Here is a 23,855-nt window from a genome sequence, read left to right as displayed (position 1 = left end):
GGTATGATGATCACTCGCTAACTCTCCCAGCTTTAAACACTATCGAACTTGCAAATAAAAGTTAACTTCAGTAATATCACGTCCGTGTCCTTTGCTCGGCATCTAACCGCTATTAATAAATAAATAAATAAATAAATAAATAAATAAATAAATATATAAAGAGATTTGCCACCGTATCACGTTTTTTTTTTTCTTGGAGTCTTGGATTGCCTAAGTAAACGCAACTCGTGCCAACTATTCCGCATATCTCAACGACGCAGTGTCACATTCCGAGACATTTCAAGACGCCGAACTGCACGCATAAGCCTGCGTTGAAGCTCGCATTATTGCACGTTCGTGCTAAGCTGTGCGTACACCGCGCGCCTTATCTTGTTTTTGCAATGGCAATGCATTTAGAGATAGATGTAAAGCGAGGAGCGTTCGCCGGAGAGCGGACCACACGATAGTGAGCGATGATGCGCTAGTCGTCTCCGAAGCTGAAGAGAATTAACAAGGGGGACAAGAAGAAGAAGAACAGGAAAAAGAAGAACCAGAACGAGAAGAGCAAGAAGTATACAAGGGAGCAAAGCGGGTGCGGTTGGTGTGAAGAGGTCGACGGGAAGGCGCAGTACATTAGGGAACATTTCTGGGCTGACTGGAATACTGAACTTTGATGCATTCCCAACGCTTAAGCGAAATAAAAACAAAAATAAGCACGTGCAAGATACGGAAATAAAAAGGCACAGTAAGAGGGCAGGCGGCTGGCGTGGCGCCACCGGTAAGGGACGACTCGACCGTGTGGAAAGCTTTCGGTCTTTCTTAATGTCCCTCTCTCTTCCTCTTCCTCCTCCTTTTCATCCTCCCTTCTCCTCCTCCTCTCCAAGTGTCCCGATCGGCGCAGCGTGGCGTTTGAGCTCCGGAGACTCGGTGGTGCACTCTCGCGGAACTTCGCACTTGAGTCGCACTCGCAGCGAGCGGACGCGTGCGTTTAGCGTGCGAGGCCGACGACGCGTCATGCTGCGCGCGGGGCGCTGTCCTGCGAGATCCGTGTCGCACTTCCGTGTACGCGAGTCATGGCACTGCTGCGCTCCTGTTGCTGCTGGCTGTCGGTGCGCAAAGGAAGCTTCGCCTGCGGCATCTACACTTTCGTGAGTCGGAGTCTTGGGACTCTCAGTCTTGTCGTCTGTTCTATACGTTGTGGCGGACGATTCGGGTAGTTTGGATTTGTGGTGGACTAGTTTCGTACCTGGTAAATATGACCGGGGATACGTTCCTTGTGGCACATCGAGTGGGGCTCTCTTTTTTTTTTTCTCGAGAGGCTTCTTCTTCTGACAACAGTGACATGTGATGCAAAGGCGTATCGTCGCGACCTGTTCTTCTTACTGCAGCTCACCATTGTCCGCTTGGAGTGATGATTGATATGTGGGGTTTATCCTCTCAAAGCCACCGTATGATTATGAGAGACGCCGTAGTGGAGGGCTCCGGAAATTTTGACCACATGGGGTTCTTTAACGTGCACCCTAATCTGAGCACACGGGCCTACAACATTTCCGCCTCTATCGGAAATGCAGCCACCGCAGCCGGGAATCGAACCCGTGACCTGCGGGTCAGCAGCCGAGTACCTTAGCCACTAGACCACCACGGCGGGGCATTGTCGGCTTGGAAGGTGCGTGCAGTTTACAGATTGATTATGTCTTGCGCCTAAAATTTATGACCAATAATGCGTAATGATGACTGAATGACTGCTAATTATAGCGTTTCATTTGCATGTCACCTCTACAAACATTGTTGTCTTTAGATACCCTACCACTCGGTTGATCAAGTTGCCTGCCCATGCTCCGGTACTGGGACGTCAAGCTTTGTTACTGGCAGGGTTGCCAATGGGTATATTTGAAAACCAACCAAATCTTAGGCTAAATGCAGCTGAAGTAGCCATTCCACCTGATTCCTCACCTAATCTGTGGGCTGCCCAAAAGTGAATTATGACTAGAGTTTTCATTATTTAGCAGTAAATATTAAAATTTTTAGTAAGCACGACCATAAAAATAAAAGCATCATATTTATCCCCATTGCTTGCTGTTTAAGCCACTAGTAAATTGAAATTAATTAATTTATCTCGGAAACATCGAGTAGTGTTTGGCTTGCTTGTTAATTTTACCCCCAATAACAGGAGTATTTTGAACAAAATGCGCCAATGTATAGGTACGAAGTAGAAAGAAAGTAGCTATGCAGCCAACCTGAATTTTTTTCACCAGAAAAAGAGTAGCTGCCAACGGGAACCATGCTATTCTGGCATGTTAAACAAACTTATTTCAGAGCACCATGTCTGTATTACTCATAAAGTAAGCTTGCTCTCAGTGCGTCATATATACGCTTAAATCTTCATTCGAAGTAAGAACGATAGCAGGAATACAAATGAACACGTGCAATTTTCAGTCAGGCTTCTTCTTAATTCTCGATCTATTGACGGAATTCACTTTTATAGATTGCTCTGTGTATCGTTTGCGAAAATTGGTGTATCAGTTGATTGATATCTGGAGTTTAACGTCCCAAAACCACCATATGATTATGAGAGACGCCGTAGTGGAGGGCTCCGGAAATTTCGACCACCTGGGGTTCTTTAACGTGCACCCAAATCTGAGCACACGGGCCTACAACATTTCCGCCTCCATCGGAAATGCAGCCGCCGCAGCCGGGATTCGAACCCGCGACCTGCGGGTCAGCAGCCGAGTACCTTAGCCACTAGACCACCGCGGCGGGGCAGGTGTATCAGTTGTTCCCCAATAAAACTTTTTCTTCAAACGGTGCACGGCGTCTGTCCTGTCCTTTTGTATGTTTATTAATTAGTGCGTTACTTTTAATTAAAAACGCAATATATCCACTTTTCTGTAGCTCAATAACTGATTAAGTGGACAAGACCTAATGTCGAGGACCAGAGAAAGCTGCTGAGCACATAAGTGCTTGATGTGAACAGCTATGCGTTGCTATATACAGAACGATGTGTCCATTTATATACTGTTGACGAAAATAGAAAGGTGTGCGTAGACACTTCAATGCAATGTGAACTCTTGCAAGCAAAATGTGCATTACCATGTTAATATAACATGTTTCAGCGTGGCATTTGTATGTTTCTTTACTTGTTGGTTTTTTATTTTGTGTTACCACTTTCCTTTTTCACTGCAGAACTAATAGAAATTGAGTGGCCAGGGTAATGTATACCTGAACCTCTCCACAGCAAGCAGGTTAGAACGAAACGCGGAACAGAGCTAGCCTATTAATCACTTGAAGCCCAAGATAATCCGGACTAAGGTGACCACCAACATCCGGGCAATATTATTTAATTCTCTCTATGTATATTGTTACCATCCTTGTACGGCCCAGAAACTCGGGTGATAGCAGAGGCTCTGAAGAAATAATGCTATCTGCGCTAAAAACGAAATGCTCGGAATGAAAGTGAAACAAGATGCTTTGTGCTAACATAAACACAGTCAAATAATTTAAAGGATAATGAGACCAGCGAAAGCATAAGGGCCATCAATTTTTTCGTTTTTATCTACAAAGTGTAGTAATACACGAATAAATTAACTGAGACGAAAAATCATCGTTTTTCCTGTATATACACACACACACACACACAGATATATATATATATATATATATATATATATATATATATATATATATATATATATATATATATATATATATATATATATATATATATATATAGTCCAGTAGATCCTCCGTGAGCACTCACAACGTGGTTTATTTCGACGTTTCGGCCTCGAGTCTGGCCTTCATCAGGATGATGAAGGCCAGAATATATATATATATATATATATATATATATATATATATATATATATATATATATATATATCGTAAACAAAACATTCCGTCTCACCAATCAAGCTGTCTCTTTATGCTGGCGAAGAGTCTATAAACTTATCCACCGTGCTACTGCCTCAGTGCGCTTTTCGTAAACAGTATTTTGCATATATAGCTGTCACGCGACCGAAGACCGCTCTACACGGATTTGCGAACTCTGTTTCAAGTTCAAGGTCGCGTGTATTTGGCTGGTCGAAGCGGTCGCATGTGGATAGTGAAATACCTCATTGAAACATTTTTGCATTCTTGCGCGTTTGTATATTGAGGGACTTCGACCTTTATGCGGAAAGGTTTCGTGCATATGTAATTTACTGTCTACAGTTCATCTTACTCTTCTATTGATACAATGCTTGCCTCAGCGCTTAGTCGTTTGTAGCGTGTTGTGTTGGAATAAATTTTCTTCCACGCATAAAAACTTTAGAAATAAGCTGGAGATAAGAGACACCCTTGAGACATGTGTAGACTTTTTCCGGTGTAAGAATTGAGCCACTTTTCCAACTGAACTCTCTTTCTCCTCTCTAGAGCTAAACTTGTTTCCTACGATTTCCCCAGCAGTGTTATTGCCTATAGCAATAAATGCCTATGCTTTAAAGGTAATGATTTCCTTCTTCTTAGGACAACTTTTTTCAATCTGAGTGATAGAAAGCTAAAGCAGTATTTGTTTTCGCAATGCAAATGAAAACATTATCACTAAACTAAGTACACTTTTCTTGACGTAGAAGCAGGTTCTGTTGCTTCCATGGCGCTGTAAAAAAAGTTGTTGCCAACTATAGCGTCTGTAATAACCAATCTTATGGCGGAAGTTGAGGCTATTTCGAAAAGATCGATTTTGGCGGCTCTGCCAAGAAACTAAGAAAATAAATAAAAACCTGCGTTATTCAGGAGGGTCCTGCTTGTTTTCTGTACAACGGTCTCCAGTAAGTAACATCACCGCCCCAAAAAATCTAAATAACATTTTTTTTTCGTGGCATACTTCGACTCAGCAAGAACGAACGAGAGCTCGAAGTCTGGTGAACCGCGAAGTGCCATAAAAGTTATTCAATTATCTCGCAGGTCAAAAAAATACGGAGTAGCAGTAAAAAATTCTCTCAGTAAGCCATTGTTTGAGATAAATGCGCAGAAATTCCTGCACTTTAATCAATTAGAAATGGAAAAACTATATTCGTATTCTTCTCAAACTACTTTCTATATTTGAAGACTACTTCGTCTCATAAAAGTCGTGTCAGAATACTTTGAGCAACTTGAGACTGCTTTGCCTCATAACATATGTCTAAGCCTACTTTCAGTAATCTTAGGCAATGATGTCTCGTAATAGACATATTAAACTACTTGTACGCCCCGCCGCAGTGGTCTAGTGGCTAAGGTACTCGGCTGCTGACCCGCACGTCACGGAATCAAATCCCGGCTGCGGCGACTGCATTTCCAATGGAGGCGAAAATGTTGTAGGCCCGTGTGCTCAGATTTAGGTGCACGCTAAAGAACCCCAGGTGATCGAAATTTCTGGAGCCCTCCACTACGGCATCTCTCATAATCATATGGTGGTTTTGGGACGTTAAACCCCACATATCAATCAATCAATCAAAGCTATTTTGTATAATGTGGGACTACTTCCTCTCAAATTGGAGGTCTCGAACTGCTTTGAGACTACTTCGCCTCTTATTAGAGGTTTCAAACTACTTTGACTAGCTAAAGACTACTTTGTCCTATTATGCAGGTCTCAACTATTTTGAGTAAGTTTAGACTTCTTTGGCTCATCATAGATGTCTAAACCTATTTTGAGTACTTTGAGGCTATTTTGTCTCATAATAGACCACTCTGACTACTTTGTACAATTTACGAACAGCGTATCTCACTCTAGAGGTACCAATATTTCTTTAGTATTTTGAGACCGTTTTGTGGCCTAATGGATGTCTCAAACTGTTTTAAATAATATAAGCCTACTGTCTCTCAAACGAGAGGTCTCTCGCAGTTTGAGACTGCACTGTCGCATGATAGCGGTCTCAAACTGCTTTGAGTACCTTGAGGCTGCTTTGCCTCGTAATAGAGGACTCAAACTACCTACTTCGAGTAATTTTAGAATACCTTGTATCAAAAAAGAGGTCTCAAATCATTCTGAAGATATTGAAAACTCTTGCGCCATAGAAAAAAAGGGGAGGGGGAGCTTGACGTTTACCTCAGTGGTCTTCCTTTTACACCAGTGAACCCTCTGACCACTGCCACCGAAAGACTTTGCCGTCACCGACAGGTGACCAAAGTGCACTTTGTAACTGCTTGCTAGGTTACGCTTCGAGCTTTGCGGGACTCATCAAGCGCATAAGGCACCTCGCGTTCAGGCATTTCACTAGACAAGGAGCTTCACACGTCAACACTCCATAGTGAGCCACACCATTTTCCTCGCACACTCCCCAAAATAGACTTCAAGTGTGTCACGTTTGTACATTATTAGACTTCAAGTGTGTCACGTTTGTACATTATTCTGTATGATTCTCTTCCTTTCTCTTCTTTTTTATTTCTAGTTCCATCTCGCTTGAAGCACTTGGATGTTTTCACTGTTCAGGCAACGTTAACTCAAATAAACAAGTGTTAACCCGATTAAACAAACGAGTCCGCTGGTGCAGATAGCTAATTTTTACACTGCCTGCAGTAGATTAGGCAAGAAGACTGGTGGTGATTATATGATGAATCTCAATAAAATATTAGCTTACGAGAAAATTTATTTTGAAAATTTTAAGCAGTAATCGTGGGGCACGCGTACTTTGATACCACTGAATACGGCTCGTTCTTTAAATACATTTATTTGAAGTCAGCTATCAAACTTTCATTGCTTTTAAGATAACCACTCTTGAAATTTCACCGGAATAGTGCTGTTTTGCGAACCTTTTGTTCTTTATCTCTTTTTCTCTGCTTGTCAACGGCATTTTTGTTTGTAAAGTGTGGCTGCAGTTGCGTACTAAATATCATTGTACAAGACAACGGTACATGTGCCTATTTACATCATTTTGTATAGGCAACTTTGCTGGGCGTCAGAAGTAGGTTGCGAAACGGGCAGTTGCCCACTTCTAGCAACAGCAACATCCCCCCTCCCCCATCAAGCGACACGACCGCTTCCTATTCCTGAAATTTGGAAGAGGAAAATCGACGAGGACAGAAAGGAACACAGAAACTTAACACAGGGCGTTTCTATGTTCCTGTCCTCGTCGATTTCGCGCATCCAAGGCTTAAGATTACGAACCAACTAGCCGAGCGACGCATTCCTTTGAGCTCGCCCCACCGCGGTGACCTAGTGGCTAAGGTACTCGGCTGCTTACCCGCAGGTCGCGGGTTCGAATCCCGGCTGCGGCGGCTGCATTTTCAATGGAGGCGGAAATGTTGTAGGCCCGTGTGATAAGATTTGGGTGCACATCAAAGAACCCCAGGTGGTTCAAATTTCCGGAGCCCTTCACTACGGCGTCTCTCATAATCATTGCGTGGTTTTGGGACGTGAAACCCCACATATCAATCAATCCTTTAAGCTTGCTATTCCAATCCGCCGCGATGCAACACGGCTTTGCACCCCACAACACAAAAACTGCTGATCCCCATGGCAACTTTACATTTACCGATGAGTTTCTGGTTAAAAAACACTGATTGGCATTGTCAAAGTTAAATCTATATCCCACCATTTTTAAGTTGTCGAATGGGTAGGATTGATGTGGCACCCTATGGCAAACTCTTCTAGCACCGTTATATTCATTTATATGTGGGGTTTAACGTCCCAAAACCAACATATGATTATGACAGACGCCGTAGTGGTGGGCTCCGGAAATTTCGACCACCTGGTGTTCTTTAACGTGCGCCGAAATCTCAGCACGCGGGCCTACAACATTTCTGCCTCCATCGGAAATGCAGCCGTTACAGCCGGGATTCAATCCCGCGACCTGCGGGTCAGCAGCCGAGTACCTTAGCCACTAGACCACCGCGGCGGGGCTATAGCGCCACTAGAGGAAGCCATTTTTTGTCCCATTATTATTATTATTATTATTATTATTATTATTATTATTATTATTATTATTATTATTATTATTATTATTATTATTATTATTATTATCTTGATGGTGTTGCAGTTGTTAGGAGTGGAGTGAATAGAGGTGGACAGGGAGTACGTTGGCAGAGATCAAACACCCCCCGAAAAATTTACTTTGCATGTATACAGACGCACGCGTACAACCATACATACTATCATGCATAAGGGAAATGAGTTTTTGGGCACCACGCCTTTTCTAGTGGCACCCTAACTGTATTCACATTCACTTTGAAGAGAACTGCCTTTTTTGTATGCTACAACTATAGCTACGCCAGTCAGTATTTACGAATTTATTCATTGCGGCAGTTAGAGTCGTTTGAAGCACATAACAGTATTCGACTAGTTTCGTTGGTGCAGCTAATCTGGGCTTCAACCAACGCTTGAACAAAGCAGATGACGGGAGGACGCCACTCGACTTGGTCGTGCTATTCGTTCTATAACTTTCAATATCGCATCAGCCTGCAAGAAAAAGCTTGGTCTACAAAGACAAACGTGAACGAAGGGATTTCTCACTCAGAGCGTTGAAACACTATAGCGTACACGGATATTTTTGCGTTACACTTACGCTACTGCAAATTCCTACTGTTCCGCCTTTTGTTAGAGATTGGGGCCAAAGTTATCTATTTATTATCGCACATGTTTTTTCGCCAAACGAATTTTCGTTCTCTTCGTGTTATTTTCCCATTCATGAGAATTGAAGAGAGCCTACTGAAAAGATAATAGGGGAGACCCAGATTTCACCAATTTTTATGGGGATTTAAGCATGCTTAGTGGTAATGGTTGTTCTATAACATGTACGTTAACCATTGCAGATATTCTACACCATGCTGGTTGCTACAGGAGGATCCCACGTCAGTTCCATGTTCCACTCGCCCGGTGAGAAACAGCTGTTTTTATATAGTTTGGAAACAAAGAGAGAACATACTTTTTTCACTCGTATTGCCAAAAAATGGAGTGTGAATTGCAGCATACACAAGGCAAGGCTTAATATATGGTGCAAAGCGTGCTAGTTGTCCAGCTGTGAAAACAGAAGGAAATAGTTGAAGTAAAAAATGTAGTCAATGATGACCATCGCAAAAAACTAAAAGTGGAGATAAGTTGGTAAAAAGAAAACCAAAAGTGTCATGGAGCGCTGTGGGGCTGAAAAATTGTTGGAAAATATCCTCCTCCATCCCCCCAAAAAAAATAAGCCGCTAGTGTCAGAAAAACTGAAAAATAAGCATCACAGAGCCCTTTTTAAAAAGTATTTAGGTAACGGCTACACGCACCCTTACAGGGTACCCACTATGCCATAAATCATCATAATTTTTGTGTAGTAGGCAAGCATTCACTACGCCATTCTTGAACTCGTACAATTTAATGTATAACCTGCATTGACTTATGAATTCATTATCAACCATCTCCCTCAGGAAGTGCATTAGTTTAATATACAAGGCAACGCCCTATTCATGGCCTATCCCGCGGAGTTAATTGCACCAAGATGTTAAGGAAGCAACCATGTAGTTTCTCACAAAAGTTGTGAGAATCTTTATGGAACCAACCAACCGACCTCCGTGACCTCCTCTAAGCAGCGTAATTGACCTCTGGGCCGGTTCCCTCTTTTGGGAGAAAAAAGTTTTTGATCCTAATCATCATTCTTCGCACAAGTGTGATACCTGCTACACACTTGCAAGAAATTTCGTGCGTCTTTTATGCTGTGGCTGACAAAGATAGAGAATTATGCGTAGTGCTATTGTGAGGGAGGTTGTACCTTTCGACCACCCATTCATTATGCAATTAGCATTCTGTGACGCCTGGCTGTTCCTTCAACACATTCCTGGAATGGGTTAAAATTCTTGCAGGCTTAGCGACAGGCTGCAAAACATAGCCCGCCTGGCATGGTGCTTATGTGCATTATTTGTTTGGGTGAAAACCCCTAAAGCCTCGTCTAACCGAAAATGTACCATCTGCCTCCCTCTGCGTCAACCCGAGTGATGCAAATAATCGTCACGTTATGACGTCGACACACGACGTCATCATGACGGCACCGAAATGTGTGACGTCCTCATGACGTCAATAGCCGGACGTCGCATGATAACGTCATCACATGACATCGACGCTTGCTCAAACCTGGGTGGATCAGGAAGACAGCGCACAACCAGATGATGTGCAGCTGGATGGTACAATTCTGGTTGACCTCCATTTCTTTCTCTCAACTTATTCTCTTTCTTTCTCTCCTTGCAGCGCATTCAATCTTAGAGGCAATAAACAGCTCAAAGTAGCCAGCCGGTGTATACACTGTTCAACCTCTCTGCATTTCCTTCTTTCACTAATTCTTGTTTACGTGAAAAGCTATCGTAAAACATTTGCGCAAGCCGGAATTAATTTTCTTTTTACTGAGTGCCGTGAGTAATCCTAAATATTTGTTGTTTCTTTTCCTTTCCAGTGGGCTTCTCATTGATCCTTGTGCTCCTGAGTTTTTCCGGGCTCTGCATTGTTGTTTCAGTGGTGCTTCTCCTCGCCTTGGTTTTTGTAAGTTATGCAGCATACGATCGCAATTTCACGTGTTAAGGTCAATAGCTCACACTAGTTCACTGAGTGAACTTCTTCCGTGAATCAGTTTGCAACTTGAATTAAACAGCGATTTGTCTGCTGTCCTCATCACTCCTCCTCTGAAAGCTATGAAACATCCGTGAAGATAAGGTATCGCTAGAGTCAACATTTCAGCATGCGGACTTGTCTTCTTTACATCTGCAACTCTGAAGACAAGTCCGCTTGTCTGAACATAGGGTCAAGAAACTCCTCGTGCTAAAAAAGTCTTAATATATTGCCTAATGGATTACCCCTTTAAATTTTTGAATGGGTTATTGAAAGAATGCGTGAAGTATGCATGGGGTCTCTCAAGGCAGCTGTCGAGATGTAATAAAAATGCAGCATACTAATGAGATAACAATGTCTAATAGTAAACGAATAACGAAAAACAGTATACAAGTTTCGAATAATGCCTCATTATAATTTGTGGAGAACAGTATAACCCAGCCTAAGTTAAAGCAGCCGCTATGATTTCTATCTGCGAACACGCTTAGTTCATATTTACCTGAAGTGCAATCAATCAACCAAACAATAAATAAATAAATAAATAAATAAATAAATAAATAAATAAATAAATAAATAAATAAAGTGCCGCCATATCCACGAAGTGAATGATGATGAGTGGGCGAAGCTCCGGAGGTAAACCTGGTAAACCATGAATCCTCTGTACATTTTGCCCACTCGATTTTATTACATCGCTCCCCCTAGCGTACGTCGCCGCACTAAATCGATCGATTGCCTTCAACCAATGACACGCGCCATATGTGACATCATTCCTATTTTATAAGATCTCGCGTCTTTCATCAACTACAAGTACCGCTGTCTAGTTTATAACATCTTGCATCTTTTCATCATCAGCTACAAGTACCACCATCTAGTAAACACTACAAGAACTAAACGAGAGGTGGCTACATACAGGAGACGGTACCGCCATCTAGTGAACACTGCAAGAACTAAACTAGAGATGGCTACATACAGGGGACGGTACCGCCATCTAGTGAACACTGCAAGAACTAAACTAGAGGTGGCTACATACAGGGGACGCACAGCCCACGCCCTAAGGAGCTTCGCCCCTAAAATGTATTTTCACTGTCTCTTACTCGAAGTGAAAAATTGTAAGTGTTAGAAAAGCCGGAAGTTTCTTGGACAAAGCTCCGAAGACAGTGAAGTTCGTGCACAATAGTAAAGAGCATGTTACAACGTATAGCAGAACACAGTGATAGAAATAGTTGTTTGCATAGCATAGCAACGGAAGATAGCATAAAACGGTACATACAATAGTACACAGCATAGCTTTTTGCCAACCGAGCCAAAGTTCGGTTAAACTCCCTGCATTTCCTCTCCCTTTTTTCTATCTTTCTTTTTGTTATTTACTGTCGCTTTAACATTGCGTTATGATGTACCTGATTCGGCATACTAACAGCTGTATATAATTGACCCACCACGATGGCCTGTAGTGGTTATAATGCTCGACTATTGAACTGAAGATCGCTGGATTTTTCAGGCCAGCGGTGGTGGCCACATTTCAATTAAGGCCGAATAACAGTGACCTCTGAAGAGATATTTAGGTGTACGTTAAACAATACCATATGGTTAAAATTTCAGGAGCTCTCCCCTACGGTGCCCTTCATAATCATATCGTGGCGTTGAGGCGTAAAACACCTATAATAACTATTATTGTATTATTAAGACATAACTGGCCCTGCCCCTTCCAATGTGCCGGTTATAAGTGCCACAATATTTCGATCTTTGTTGCAGGGAAACCGGCTGCTGCTAATTCCTTGGTTAATAATCGTGCCCATCACAACAATGTTGGACGTCGCACTGTCGCTGTATTTCATCAGAGACCTTGTAAGTACGTGTTGGATGTTGTGTGATTTGCTTGATAGCTGCCTTCCGGTACAGTGGGATCAAATCAGTTCGCGCTGACGGTGCATTGAATTGCAGGAAGCGGATTTTTGCGCCTATTTCTAAAATGAGACGCTACAGTACGAAAATTGATGGCGACAACGTGAACATGCAAATGTCATGATTAAGTAGTGCTATTCCTTCGGTGAAGCTGTTGTGTACATGAATCCGCACATTTCCACATGTTCGTTGATGCAAAACAGCTGCGATGCTTGGCCAAACAAGGTTAAAACAGAAGAGTGTCTTACAAGTTGAAGGCTTTTACTTATATTAAACCTTCGCTTGTCGTCTTAGTGCCATTTTTGTCGTCTCGTTTTTCTTGATTTTTTTCGCACGCGGTGCTCCCACTGAGCTACCCACCCACAAAGCGAAAAATCTAGACATACGTAAAAGCAGGTTCAGGAGAACGGGATAGCAAAAAAAGGTGCACAGCTTCCTAAATAGAGTATATTTAAAACGCAGCAGCAAAGTTGAAGGCTACATGTCCCAAATAAATGATATATTTATACTAAAGCTGAAGTGACGAACACAAGTCTAGTGTATTTTTTTCCTGGTTATGTTCGTGTGTATATCCACCAAAAATCTATGTATGTGCACCGAATCTCATCAACAAAACTTGTACTGGGGTGTTGCTATCGACACGCGGACGTGTGCGCGGTAAACGAGCATGTCCATCGAATCGCAGATGAAGTTAGCGAGCCGACGGTACTACATCCGTTACATGTGTGAGTGTGTTGGGTTCAACAGTTCCACGCTAGGTACGCACTATTAACGTGCGCAGTACTTCTCGCGCGCAAAATGTTTACTAACTCTTGCAAATCCCCTTGAGGTTGCTACGAAGCTTCGCTTTTTTCTTTACATCAATGTGCAGGCGTGAACATAAGTTTACAGACCACGGGATCGCGTGGCCGAATATGACCGAAGGTATCGATGCGAAATCTGGCAACGAGACGCCTGCCGCTGTGCGCATGCACTACCCGTCGTATCAGTTGGCCTCTCATGTAGCTTTCTCCGACGCGCTCGTAGCCAAAACGACAACTGGGTGTCACGATCATTGCTCCATCAAACTTGTTCCGTTTTCTCCCCCCCCCTTTTTTTTTACTTAGTGGTTGCGATGGCGCTGGTTCCAGCGCCGGGGTGGCGTAGGTATTTATGCCGGTTGATTGATAACTAAGCATAGCCAGCCTCGCAAAACCTGATGAAGCCAAGCCCACAAAATAAAGTTTTTGTCACCACAGTTTGACTTTGTCGCGTTAAGGCAAGCTGAACTCATACAAGCGTAGTTAGTGAACGTAAGTGTAGCCGAATCTAATCTATAGCTTAATTGAGCGCAGTATCACCTGATAAATTCGGGCGTAAGTAACTCAAAGCCCAGTCTAGGATGCTGTTTTTATCTTAAACGTAGCAAAGCTTCGATGCGCCCAGATGGATGGAGAAAATACACCTACAGCCAAATTTATTTAGCATAGTTGATTAGGAGATTAATTATATTGCCGAGCAAAATTATTCTAAATGAGGCAAAACTTATCACGGTCTATTAAACCAAGTCGACTTCCCCATGAGCCCAGAAGCACCAAAACCTGGAAAATACTAATTACTCTTTACGGACACAATATAATTAAGCTCTCTTATGCCTAATTAGTGTCAGTCAGGACGTGTACGATTTATGGCTGAATAATTCGTCTGATATCTTATTACACACGAAACACACTAGAATTTCACATGTCATGATCAATGCATCATCAAACTACCCTGATAACACATATGTGTAATTAAACAAGTTTTAGTAAAACCCATTTAATGTAATTGAACTTGAATTTCAATGAGCTCCGAGAGTCCAAGCTGAGGAAGATACTAATTGCTAATCACTGAGTCTAGTTTAACTAAGCTAAATAAAGCTGATTAGCCGTAAAATTTTTCAAATATTCCTTCGTACTTATTGCGCTTGTTTCATCATAACTAGGTTCATTTAGGTTCAACTTGGCCTAACGCGAGAAAGGCAAGCTGAGCTGAGAAAACTTAATTTTGTGTGCTTGGCGTTATCAGGTTTTGCAAAGCTGGCTACGCCTAGCTATGCTAAAAAAACCAGTATAAATAACAACGCGAGCCCGGTTATGGAACCGGAGCCGTCGCAGCCACTACGTAACGAAAAAGAAAACGGCACCAATTTGATGGATTAATGACAGCGGCACCCAGTTGTCATTGTGGCTACGAGAGCATTGGGAAGAGCGACATGAGAGGCCAGCTGATACGACGGGTAGCACATGTTTACCGCAGCAGGCGTCTTGTCGCTAAACAGCGCGTCGATGCAGTGATGTTCCATACTGTCATGTCTCTGAATTCCCTTTCATAGACATGACCATTCTCTATTTCAGAAACTTTTTCCTGCAAACGTTGACGAAATTCCCAGCATATTTTCCTACATAACAGTACTAATTTACGCCCCCATCAACGCACCCACAGACTATATTTACGCGTATCTCACGTACTGGTGACGTTTGAAATCATCACTAGCCTCTCCACGCTTCAAGTCTAACACCACTAGTGGACTAGAAACGGCTCCACATAAATATCAAAAACAAACCTCAAAGGCTATGCTTGCGAAGTGCATGCGCCAGAACCGATTACAGCAGATGAAGGCGCACGGTGACCGCTAATTATCGGTCGTCATAGGAGAATTTAACTATTCCTGAAATTTCCTGTTATATCACGAAGATTCTCTTTTTTTCCTTCGGCTCAGAATGACAGGTGAAAATTCCTCGAAAACGGGAAACTTTCCTGCACGGAACATCACTGCGCCGATGCCTCCGGCCACACGATCCCATTGTCTGCACACTTAAGGTCACGTCTGTACTTTATGTTGAACTGAGAAGTTGTTTTGGGTTTCGTTGTGGACAAATATAAGAATTTTCGTCGTGGTAATACAATGTGCCCACGTGGTCCTTCACAGTACGTTGATTCGCCAATTTCAATGATATAATTTGTTTGTTTTTCTTTCACAGAAAGTCAACGCTTTTGTGATCGTCATGTACATTGTGGACTACACATTATGTTCCATCAACGTAAGTCGTCACCAATTGTTCAGTTGTGACATTTGTGCGTATTGTGTTACATGAGAGACAGCGAATCGAGATAAACTTCATAGTTTTAGCATGCTATACCAAATTGCAATACGGTTAAACTGGTTGCAACTCGATATTGAAGTTAGCCCCCGTATTAGAAACAGGCAATATTAACAATAACTACTCACCTACTCACCGGCAACTTAGTTTACGCCGAGAAAGTGCATACGAGCTAACTAAAGTGCAAAGCGCAAAAGTATTTCAAGAAAAATAAAATATCAAAGAACAACAAATGTATCTTTCATAGTACAGCTTATGCAACTTTTTTTTTCTTGTGAGTAGTCAAAAATGAAGCCGCTGTGAAAAATAAGATGGTGTTGTCGCACTGCAGACAAAGTAAACACGGTACCAGAAGGGTCGTATGAGTACTTCTTCGTAGTGTCAAGTTGGGTAATATGCTGCTCAGAAAGAAACATGAAACCGGTGCAGTTAGGAGCAATAGGAATGTCAGAAGCCGAAAACAAGTGAAGAGAAAACAGCTCACCCATGAATTTGTTTCCGCATTATGGGTACACAGCGTCCCAATCACCAGAGCAGTCAATTCGTCGAATATTCTACCTTTTGTGTCCTCCGGAGGAGATTACTTCGATGAACGAAATTGTACGGGTTGATGAAAGCTGACCGTAAAGAAGGTGTTTTATTTTGAGCGACACACGCACAGAGTGAAAACTGCCAAAAAAAAAACCGATGAATTCGAGAGCATTGTGTCGTGTTAACACATTGCATGCTTCTTTGTTCGTAGCGAACTGGTTGCGTACTGCGCAGGCACTATGGAGGAATAAAGAAAGGCAGGAAAGGGCACCAGAGACTACACTTTTTCCTGTCTGTCTTTCTTGCCTCCTGTATGCTTGCGAAATACGTCACCAGTATAGAGTCAAGTGCGCGTGTTTCTTTATGTTCGATTGACTGTCCCAAAAAAATGTATGCATGTTACCACCCCTCGGCACTGCTGGCGCTAGAATGTTTTAGCAACGCTCCCTTTATTTTATCAAAGGCAGCCAGATGCACCCGATCCAGCTGTTTACCACCCTCTCCTGTGACCTTTTATTGCTCTCACCCAACGCCTAGCCTTCGCGTGTGCTTTGCATTCATGGGGGAGAGAAGCCCTCATTCAGTGCCTTATGACGAAAATCATATGGAGTAATTTTTTGTTCAGTCTTGTACAGATCCGCGAGGTGGCATCTTGCATTCCTCGTGTTCACAATATTCGCGGTCACGCTGGCGCTGTAGAAGATACGTTGTTTTGAGATAGTGTGTCGCCGTTCGTGGCACTACGCGGTCAGCCAATGGGGAAGTGTCACTGCAACGCCAGTGCACGCGCTGCACTGTGATGCAGCGGCGGCATATCTTCGAGCTACAAAGAAGGAGCAAGAATGAATAAATCTGACCGACGTATGATATCGGAGTGGGAAACACGTCTATTGCATCTCCGAAGGGAAGCTCTAAGAAGCACGTGTGATGTAAGCAGCGCTACCCATCATGTAGGGTCGCATCACGACCACTTCCTGAACTAAGGCAGACCGAGGACTCCCGCTGAGAAGCGCGCGTTTGCACTGACATTAGAAGACATAAAGAAGGCGTTGGTTTTAGAAACTCCACACTTGTTTAGGAATAATTGATAAGGATGCGAGCACGACACGAATATGCTGAAGCAGAATCGCGATTTGGGTAAGTTTGGGTATGTTCTTAGTAGAATATTTTACAGCACAAGGGGTGCCTTCTCGGACGGTATCTAACGTGTTACGCTGTAAAGTATTCTATGACAACGCAGATAGTTGTCTCTGTTCTGAAGCTGATGCGATCACTAGCGATAATGTGGGAAGGTTCAATCCGGAATGTAAAAGGCGACGTGTTTTTCAGATGAATGACCGTGCTGACCGCTGTCATTGTCCCGCTATAGCACTTTCAGTGTTTCGTTCACAGGGAAAAGGTTTGCCCCATAAATAATACAGCATATTGCAGTTATCTTGCTAAGGTTCGTCACCGTCAGAGTCTTGGCAAAATAGTAATGTTTTTTTTAGTTCTTATAGTCATCGTACCGTGTTGTTTGCTAAAAAAATCACGACGGACAATCTCCTTCAACAAGGTGTAATTGTTAGCAGGGTATCCTACCATCAAAGTAAAGCAGAGTTTTTTGTGCAGGTGGTGAAAACGATCATTAGAATATAGCGAATGTTGTTTGCGAGATATGGGGGTGTAGTCCTGATACTGACCACAAAATTAAGAGCTATCCTTGTCCCAAATCACGACGGACAATCTGCTTGACCGAGATGCAATTGTTTGCAGGGTAGCCTACCATCAAAGTAAAGCAGAGTTTTTGTGCAGATGATGAAAACGACCATTAGAAGATAGCGAATGTTGTTCGAGAGATATGGGGGTGCAGTCCTGATAATGACCACGAAATTAGAAGCTATCCTTGTCCCAAAGCTTTTCTTTCTGTGGGTACTGTATTCATTGCAACTGTCATCAAATTTAGCAAGTGAAATTCCATATAGTGCACTAAAGTATACAGAGGGTCTGTTTCAATACTCACCCTCGACGGCTACATAGGAAGATAAAAGGACAGCCCATTACAATTCTCAGCTAAAAACTGGGACAGAAGTTGTCGAAGACAGTATCAGAGACAAACACGACGCCGGCTACATTGCTTCTTGAGCAGGATGGCGGCTGAGCGTGATGCTCCGATACCTCATATCTCAGCGGATATGGAGATCTTCCCACAAGTAGACGCTTTCCGGCACCTTTACTGCGAACGACTTGGTTCTTCTATATTCGTAACAGCAAAAACGTTTTTAATACAAGTTAACGATTACCTTGTTTTTTTACAGCTCTCTCTTCTCGACAAGAGGTCGCGTCACTTCACACAGACGCGTTGGATTTTTTTAAGTATGGACTCGGACTCGATGCTGTGTTCTAAGCCTTCAACGCAGAATCTCTGCGATGCTGTCCAGAATCAGAGCCACATAAGCAAGAATGTTATGAGCCAGAACGTTCAGATAACTTCAATACAGAACCAATTACATGAAGACCAGCGCAGCTTCGATATACGCCTGGTTTTCATTCCGAGACCCTTAAAGACGGTGCATATCACTTTGAAAAGAAAGTCCCGGGCGTACCACCATCGAATACAATAAAGGGACGGCTACGAAACCATCCAATTTGGCTTTCACAACAAAAGAGTAGGGTTGTGGTTTATTCTTACTTATTAAATAGAGAACCAATGAGCCGATGAATGGCTGTGTTGGATGATTTCATTTTTATTTTCCCAAGTTTCGCGGACTTCTTCAAAGCTCATGGCTGCTCAGAGCACACTCCGAAGCTTTCATTGTAAGGGAAAAGAAATTAGACTTGTCGTTACCCTGGCAGAAATATTTACCCTTTGATCTCTGGCGACTCATCCGATACTTGTTGGAGGTCATCCAATATATCCTGATATCTGAAAGCTTTCTTTCTTCGGCACTGACCTTTAAAACATTCAGAGTGCTTCTTGTAAACTTGTTCATTATTACTATTTTTTTATTTTTCGCAGTCTGAGTGGTCGCTGTTGAGGGCACACGTAGCTAAAGGATTTTGAGGATATTACTTGAACTTCTGAATGCTCGCGGCCTTGTTTTCTATACGTGTCGCACGTCCAATATTTGAAGTATTTTTGTCTGAAGTGCTTCAATTTGCATACATTTATCTGAACAGTTCCACTTGCCAGCTTTAGCTTTCTACAGACCCACCCAATCTCATCAAGTCAAATCCCACTTGAAAAACAATCTGGTCGCCATCGTTCCTTCTTTTTGTACAGTTGTTTGCTTCTTAGTTCTAGAAGTAAAATGAGAATGGAAAAGAAATAATGGCAATAAATTCAAAGTACCGCAGTCAACTCAAGGCCCATGGCACACGTTCGGAAATAGGACTTTTCACAGATTGCTTTACAAAGCACCAGATCAAAGCACCTGCCCGTTACAGCAGAATCAACTCCGAAGAAGTTGCTGAAACTACTTCTTGAGCTTTTTGAACAGTATCGTGGCGCAAGTAAACGCACACACAAAAAATGATTATGAACACAAGCACAAGTGCCTTTATTGTGTTTCCGTGTAATTGCGCTGCAGTCATAGGCGTGCCCTCAGAGAGGGAGGCATGGTGAAAGAGAGCAGTCACCTCCTTCCCTCCCCCTTTTCCGTAATACTTCGTATTGGCGCTGATAATGCCTCGTTTTCACTCTGATGGCATATGCCTCCGTGGGCGGGGGTTGAAAAGATGAATCAGGGCGAGCACTGCGGCAAAACTTCTTTTAATTTCCTTCTACAAGAGGAGTAATCCAAACACGATACAATGCTATTTAAAGAAACCTTACCAACATTCCCGCATTTCTAATTAGTAATCGCAAACGATCGGAGTATATTTTCTTAAAATCGGGACGAATTGCAATTTGTCAGCTGTCACTTTTCTTGAGAAATCAAGTGTGACTTAAACCGAGGCTGCGAGTATATAGAGACCTTTTTTTATCCGCCAACCATGAAATGCGTAAACTGAGCTGCCGCCGAATAATCTCTGATCAAAATACGTATATTTGAGTTGATATTTCTGTCTAATAACTGAATAACAATACGCGAACTCTTACTGTAGAAACAGGGGCGTAATTATGATTGATATGTGGGCTTTAACGTCCCAAACCACCATATGATTATAAACAGGGGTGTAATAAAGCACTAGACTATACTCTTGCCAATTATGGCCTGCCCACGGTTGGTGTTCATTTTTAAGCATACACACTGTCCCTGTTTGGTGTCTTCGTGACTTCGCATAATTCAGTAATGAGTGCGATGGAAGTTAATGTTTACATTACACGTATTGCAAAGCATTTATTGAGAGAATTGGGGCCGTTTCAAATTAAATCACGCTGCAAACTTTTAGCCGACGTTGCCAACGACAAAAACATGAAACGACATTAATCTTAAACCATTAGTCTATCTGAAGGCTTTGGCAGCGTACGCTTGGTTCACACGTACGCTGCCCAAACGCGCTGTGCGTGTTCTGCAGAGGCTGCGCTTGCGCCATGTAGCAACCAATTCAGACTGCCTTCTTTTGAATGCGAAGCATTTCTTAGTGAACTATGCTGACTTTGAGCATATCTATCTATCTATCTATCTATCTATCTATCTATCTATCTATCTATCTATCTATCTATCTATCTATCTATCTATCTATCTATCTATCTATCTATCTGCTTACGTTTGAGTGCTCTCGTGATCACCCCCTTATCTTGGCGTGAACCAAAATTAGCATGGGAGGGTAAGAGGGTTGGACGAATATGACGCACTGGTCAAGACATGAATAATGTCATGAACCCGTCGCGTACATCGTCAAACACTTCCCGTCAAACAGTGGTACATACACATGGGTGGGTATGTGCCGCTGGTATGCGGGTATGTGCCACATGTGATTGACACTTAGTATCTACCCAGGAATGACGAGAACACACATGGGCAATTCTAACGCATCAGCGTTAAGCAATACCCGACATCTGTAGCGTCGACCCAACTAAGGCATAGAATAAATAGCTTTTTTAAGAAAAGCCTGACATTGGCAACGCTGACCCTCCGACGAATGCAAATAATAAACTTCAGGGTCCCAGCATATATCGAACCCAAGCATTCTGCGTGGCAGTCAAGCATTCTACCACAGAGCTACGCCAGGTCTTGGAACTACTTTTTAAATAGACGCTAATTTTCTTGAAACGTCAATAGTGGTTGCAGTACCGCGTACCCAATTTTATAAACATTACATATGTACTTCTTTGATGCAGCCGTCACGTTAGGTTAATGTCAATTGTGATTAGGTGCCATGCGCTGATGTTGATTTATATAGCAGTGTCCAGGGCCAGCAACAGCGCTTCATATCATCTTCTGGTTTTGCTGATACGCATGTCTCAGGTACATGGAATTGGCTGAATGTTTCATCTTGGGGCATATTTTACGTCCCTACACACAAGTCCGACCACAGACATAAGTGTTCATTTACCAGCACTATTTGCATAGATTTCGCCGTATCAAAGCACTACATGAGATCGATTGACTGTATCTCGCACGAGGCGTCGTGCACATCGTAGCGAAATACACGAAACACTCTATAGCAGGTGCTCGTGTTCGTCAGGCCATGCTTAGTATTTTTAAACAGCTTTAACTTGTGTCAGATGGACAAACGGAGAGTGGCATACTAAAGCAGCACTCTACGGGATCGTGTCGTTGCGGATCTGACCTGTTGGTGATGCACGACGTGTCGTGCGCGCGGAAGCGATGTACACTATAGCCTGACAGTGCTAGGTGGTCATGTATGGCTTTGTTCGGTACGAGCTTGACTTACACAGAGTGGTAAACTCTGTATTGATAATGTTGAAGCTAATAAACAGCTCAATACTAAGCGTCACCTGCCCATTCCTGCCTGATTGGAGCGAGCGAGCGCTGGGACACACTTGCGCGCCTATTCGACCATTCCAGCGACTATAGGCGGCGCAACGGTACGTCAAAATGGCGGACGAGACGGTGATATCGCGAGCGTGCACGTCAGCGTCGAAGAGCATGAAGACGCCTTCATCGGTTCATGACTACTGAGAGACCGAACTGCGTCGCCAGATTATCACTGTGTGACAGCTTCGGAGCACAGCCACATGGCGCCGCCTGCGTCGCTGGAATTACCGAATAATGTGTGGGTGGAGATTGTCATTTCTTGCGAGTCTCGTCCAAGCGCCCACATCAGCTTCTGCTCGCGCTAGGGCAGCGGACGTGTGGTTCGGCCTTGATTTGGTCACTTATAGAGGTCATGTGCGAATAAGCGCCTCGCAATGTAACCTTGTTTCGTTCAAGGATGTGTTCACATGATATTTGACTCGGCCGTTTTTTTTTTTCCGCAGGTCTACTGCATATTGTGCATTCTCTCCCAGTACCAAACATACGCGATTGAAAGGAGAACCTCAGGCCAGGGAAGCCGGCTGTCGCTGAGTTGTCGGGATCAATAAAGTGAAGAAGGAGGCAATCAAGTTACTTACAACCCTTCAAATTGATTATTTTTTTTAACAGTTGGAATTCGTCTCACAATTAAAACTGTGCTTAAACAACTCAAATCCTGTGGGCTATTGTTTTGCAGCTGTGGCCGTACTATTTATGTTTTAGTCAGCCAACTAATCAATTAGCGTTCACTTTACTTAAAAACACAACCTAGAGACAAGAGAGTTAATTCTCTGAGCCCCCTCCCCTACGCGCGCACACACGCATGTGTTCGTATGTTTCAAAAACTAAATTAAATAAAAACTTATGGAATAATAATTCACGTTTTAGTGGAATAGACCATGAGTTAGATTTCACCAACCGCATTGTACCATCATGAATGGATCTAAACGTTAATCCATGGCTAAGACCACGTTTTCATTTAATCGTTTTGCTGCAGAACCAGCTGGTGATCTCGAGTTTAAAACGCCATGCCATAGGTGTGTTGGTATTGTGTTGGAACTGATCCGGTAGTTTTAGTTCACTGTGCTCAACAGCAGAATGCCATAAACACAGACAAGTACAACAAAACAAATTGAGAGCCTCGTAATGGCTGATACTTTGACATGATGTAAACGAACGTCCACGTAATCAAACTGCGCTGTCAAGTTCACTTTTGTTCGGCCCATTTCGTAACACCTATCGCTGAATGAAACCGATGTTGGTCATATCGTACACCTAGAGCTTGGCGTGAAACGCTGAAAGGCGCATAATATTAAAACTGAAAATATCAATAAAGTGGTCCTAGCATTCTTAAACGGGCACACGAGGTTCGGTGGGCGATGTTTTTTGATCCAACTGAATTTGAATGCGCTTCACCGAGGACGTGAATTGAACCCACCACGATGGCTTAATCACTATGGTGTTGGGCTGCAGAGAACGAGGTCACAGGTTCGATTCCCATACGCTGAGAGCACGGCATCGAACCCGCGACCTCGTGCTCCACACTCCGTCATCATGGTGACTGCGCCATCGCGGTGTGTTTTTGCTGGATGCCTTGTGACCGTGAAGGATAGTTACGCATGTTGGGTGCGTCGGCGGTGTTCCGCACGATTTATCTTCTGAAGTATTCCCGATTTCTTGTGAAGGTGAGAGATTGTGCGGTAATTTTTGCAAGAGTGCACTTGATAAGAGCAGTAATCACTGAAATAACTCTCACCCCATATTTAACGGTTATTAAAGTTTTGTCATTATTTCGCAAATGCAAGACTGTCAGACAGCTTTTCTTCTTTTAGAGACATAAAACGCAGTCAGCCATACAACTAGTACGTCTAAGTTAGCACAGGGCCT

At 43.0% G+C, this 23,855-nt stretch overlaps 1 protein-coding gene and 1 long non-coding RNA gene across 2 annotated transcripts; both read left to right on the top strand.

The window, feature by feature from the left end:
- Positions 1-967: 967 nt before the first annotated feature.
- LOC142794946 (uncharacterized) lies at positions 968-13,286 on the top strand. Its single transcript, XM_075885960.1, has 5 exons — positions 968-1,127; positions 8,743-8,806; positions 10,356-10,441; positions 12,260-12,352; positions 13,281-13,286. Exons 1-5 carry the CDS (start codon positions 1,053-1,055, stop codon positions 13,284-13,286), a joined length of 324 nt encoding a protein of 107 aa, XP_075742075.1. The 5' UTR covers positions 968-1,052.
- Positions 13,287-15,416: 2,130 nt separating this feature from the next.
- Positions 15,417-22,642, top strand: LOC142788217 (uncharacterized). Its single transcript, XR_012889286.1, has 2 exons — positions 15,417-15,471; positions 22,433-22,642. It is a non-coding gene; the product is annotated as an uncharacterized LOC142788217 (long non-coding RNA).
- Positions 22,643-23,855: the final 1,213 nt, after the last annotated feature.

The sequence above is a fragment of the Rhipicephalus microplus genome, chromosome 2 (genome assembly GCF_043290135.1).
Source record: "Rhipicephalus microplus isolate Deutch F79 chromosome 2, USDA_Rmic, whole genome shotgun sequence".
Lineage (NCBI taxonomy): Eukaryota > Metazoa > Arthropoda > Arachnida > Ixodida > Ixodidae > Rhipicephalus > Rhipicephalus microplus.
Note: the sequence above shows the minus strand (reverse complement) of the source record. Positions and strands in the feature narration are given on the sequence as shown.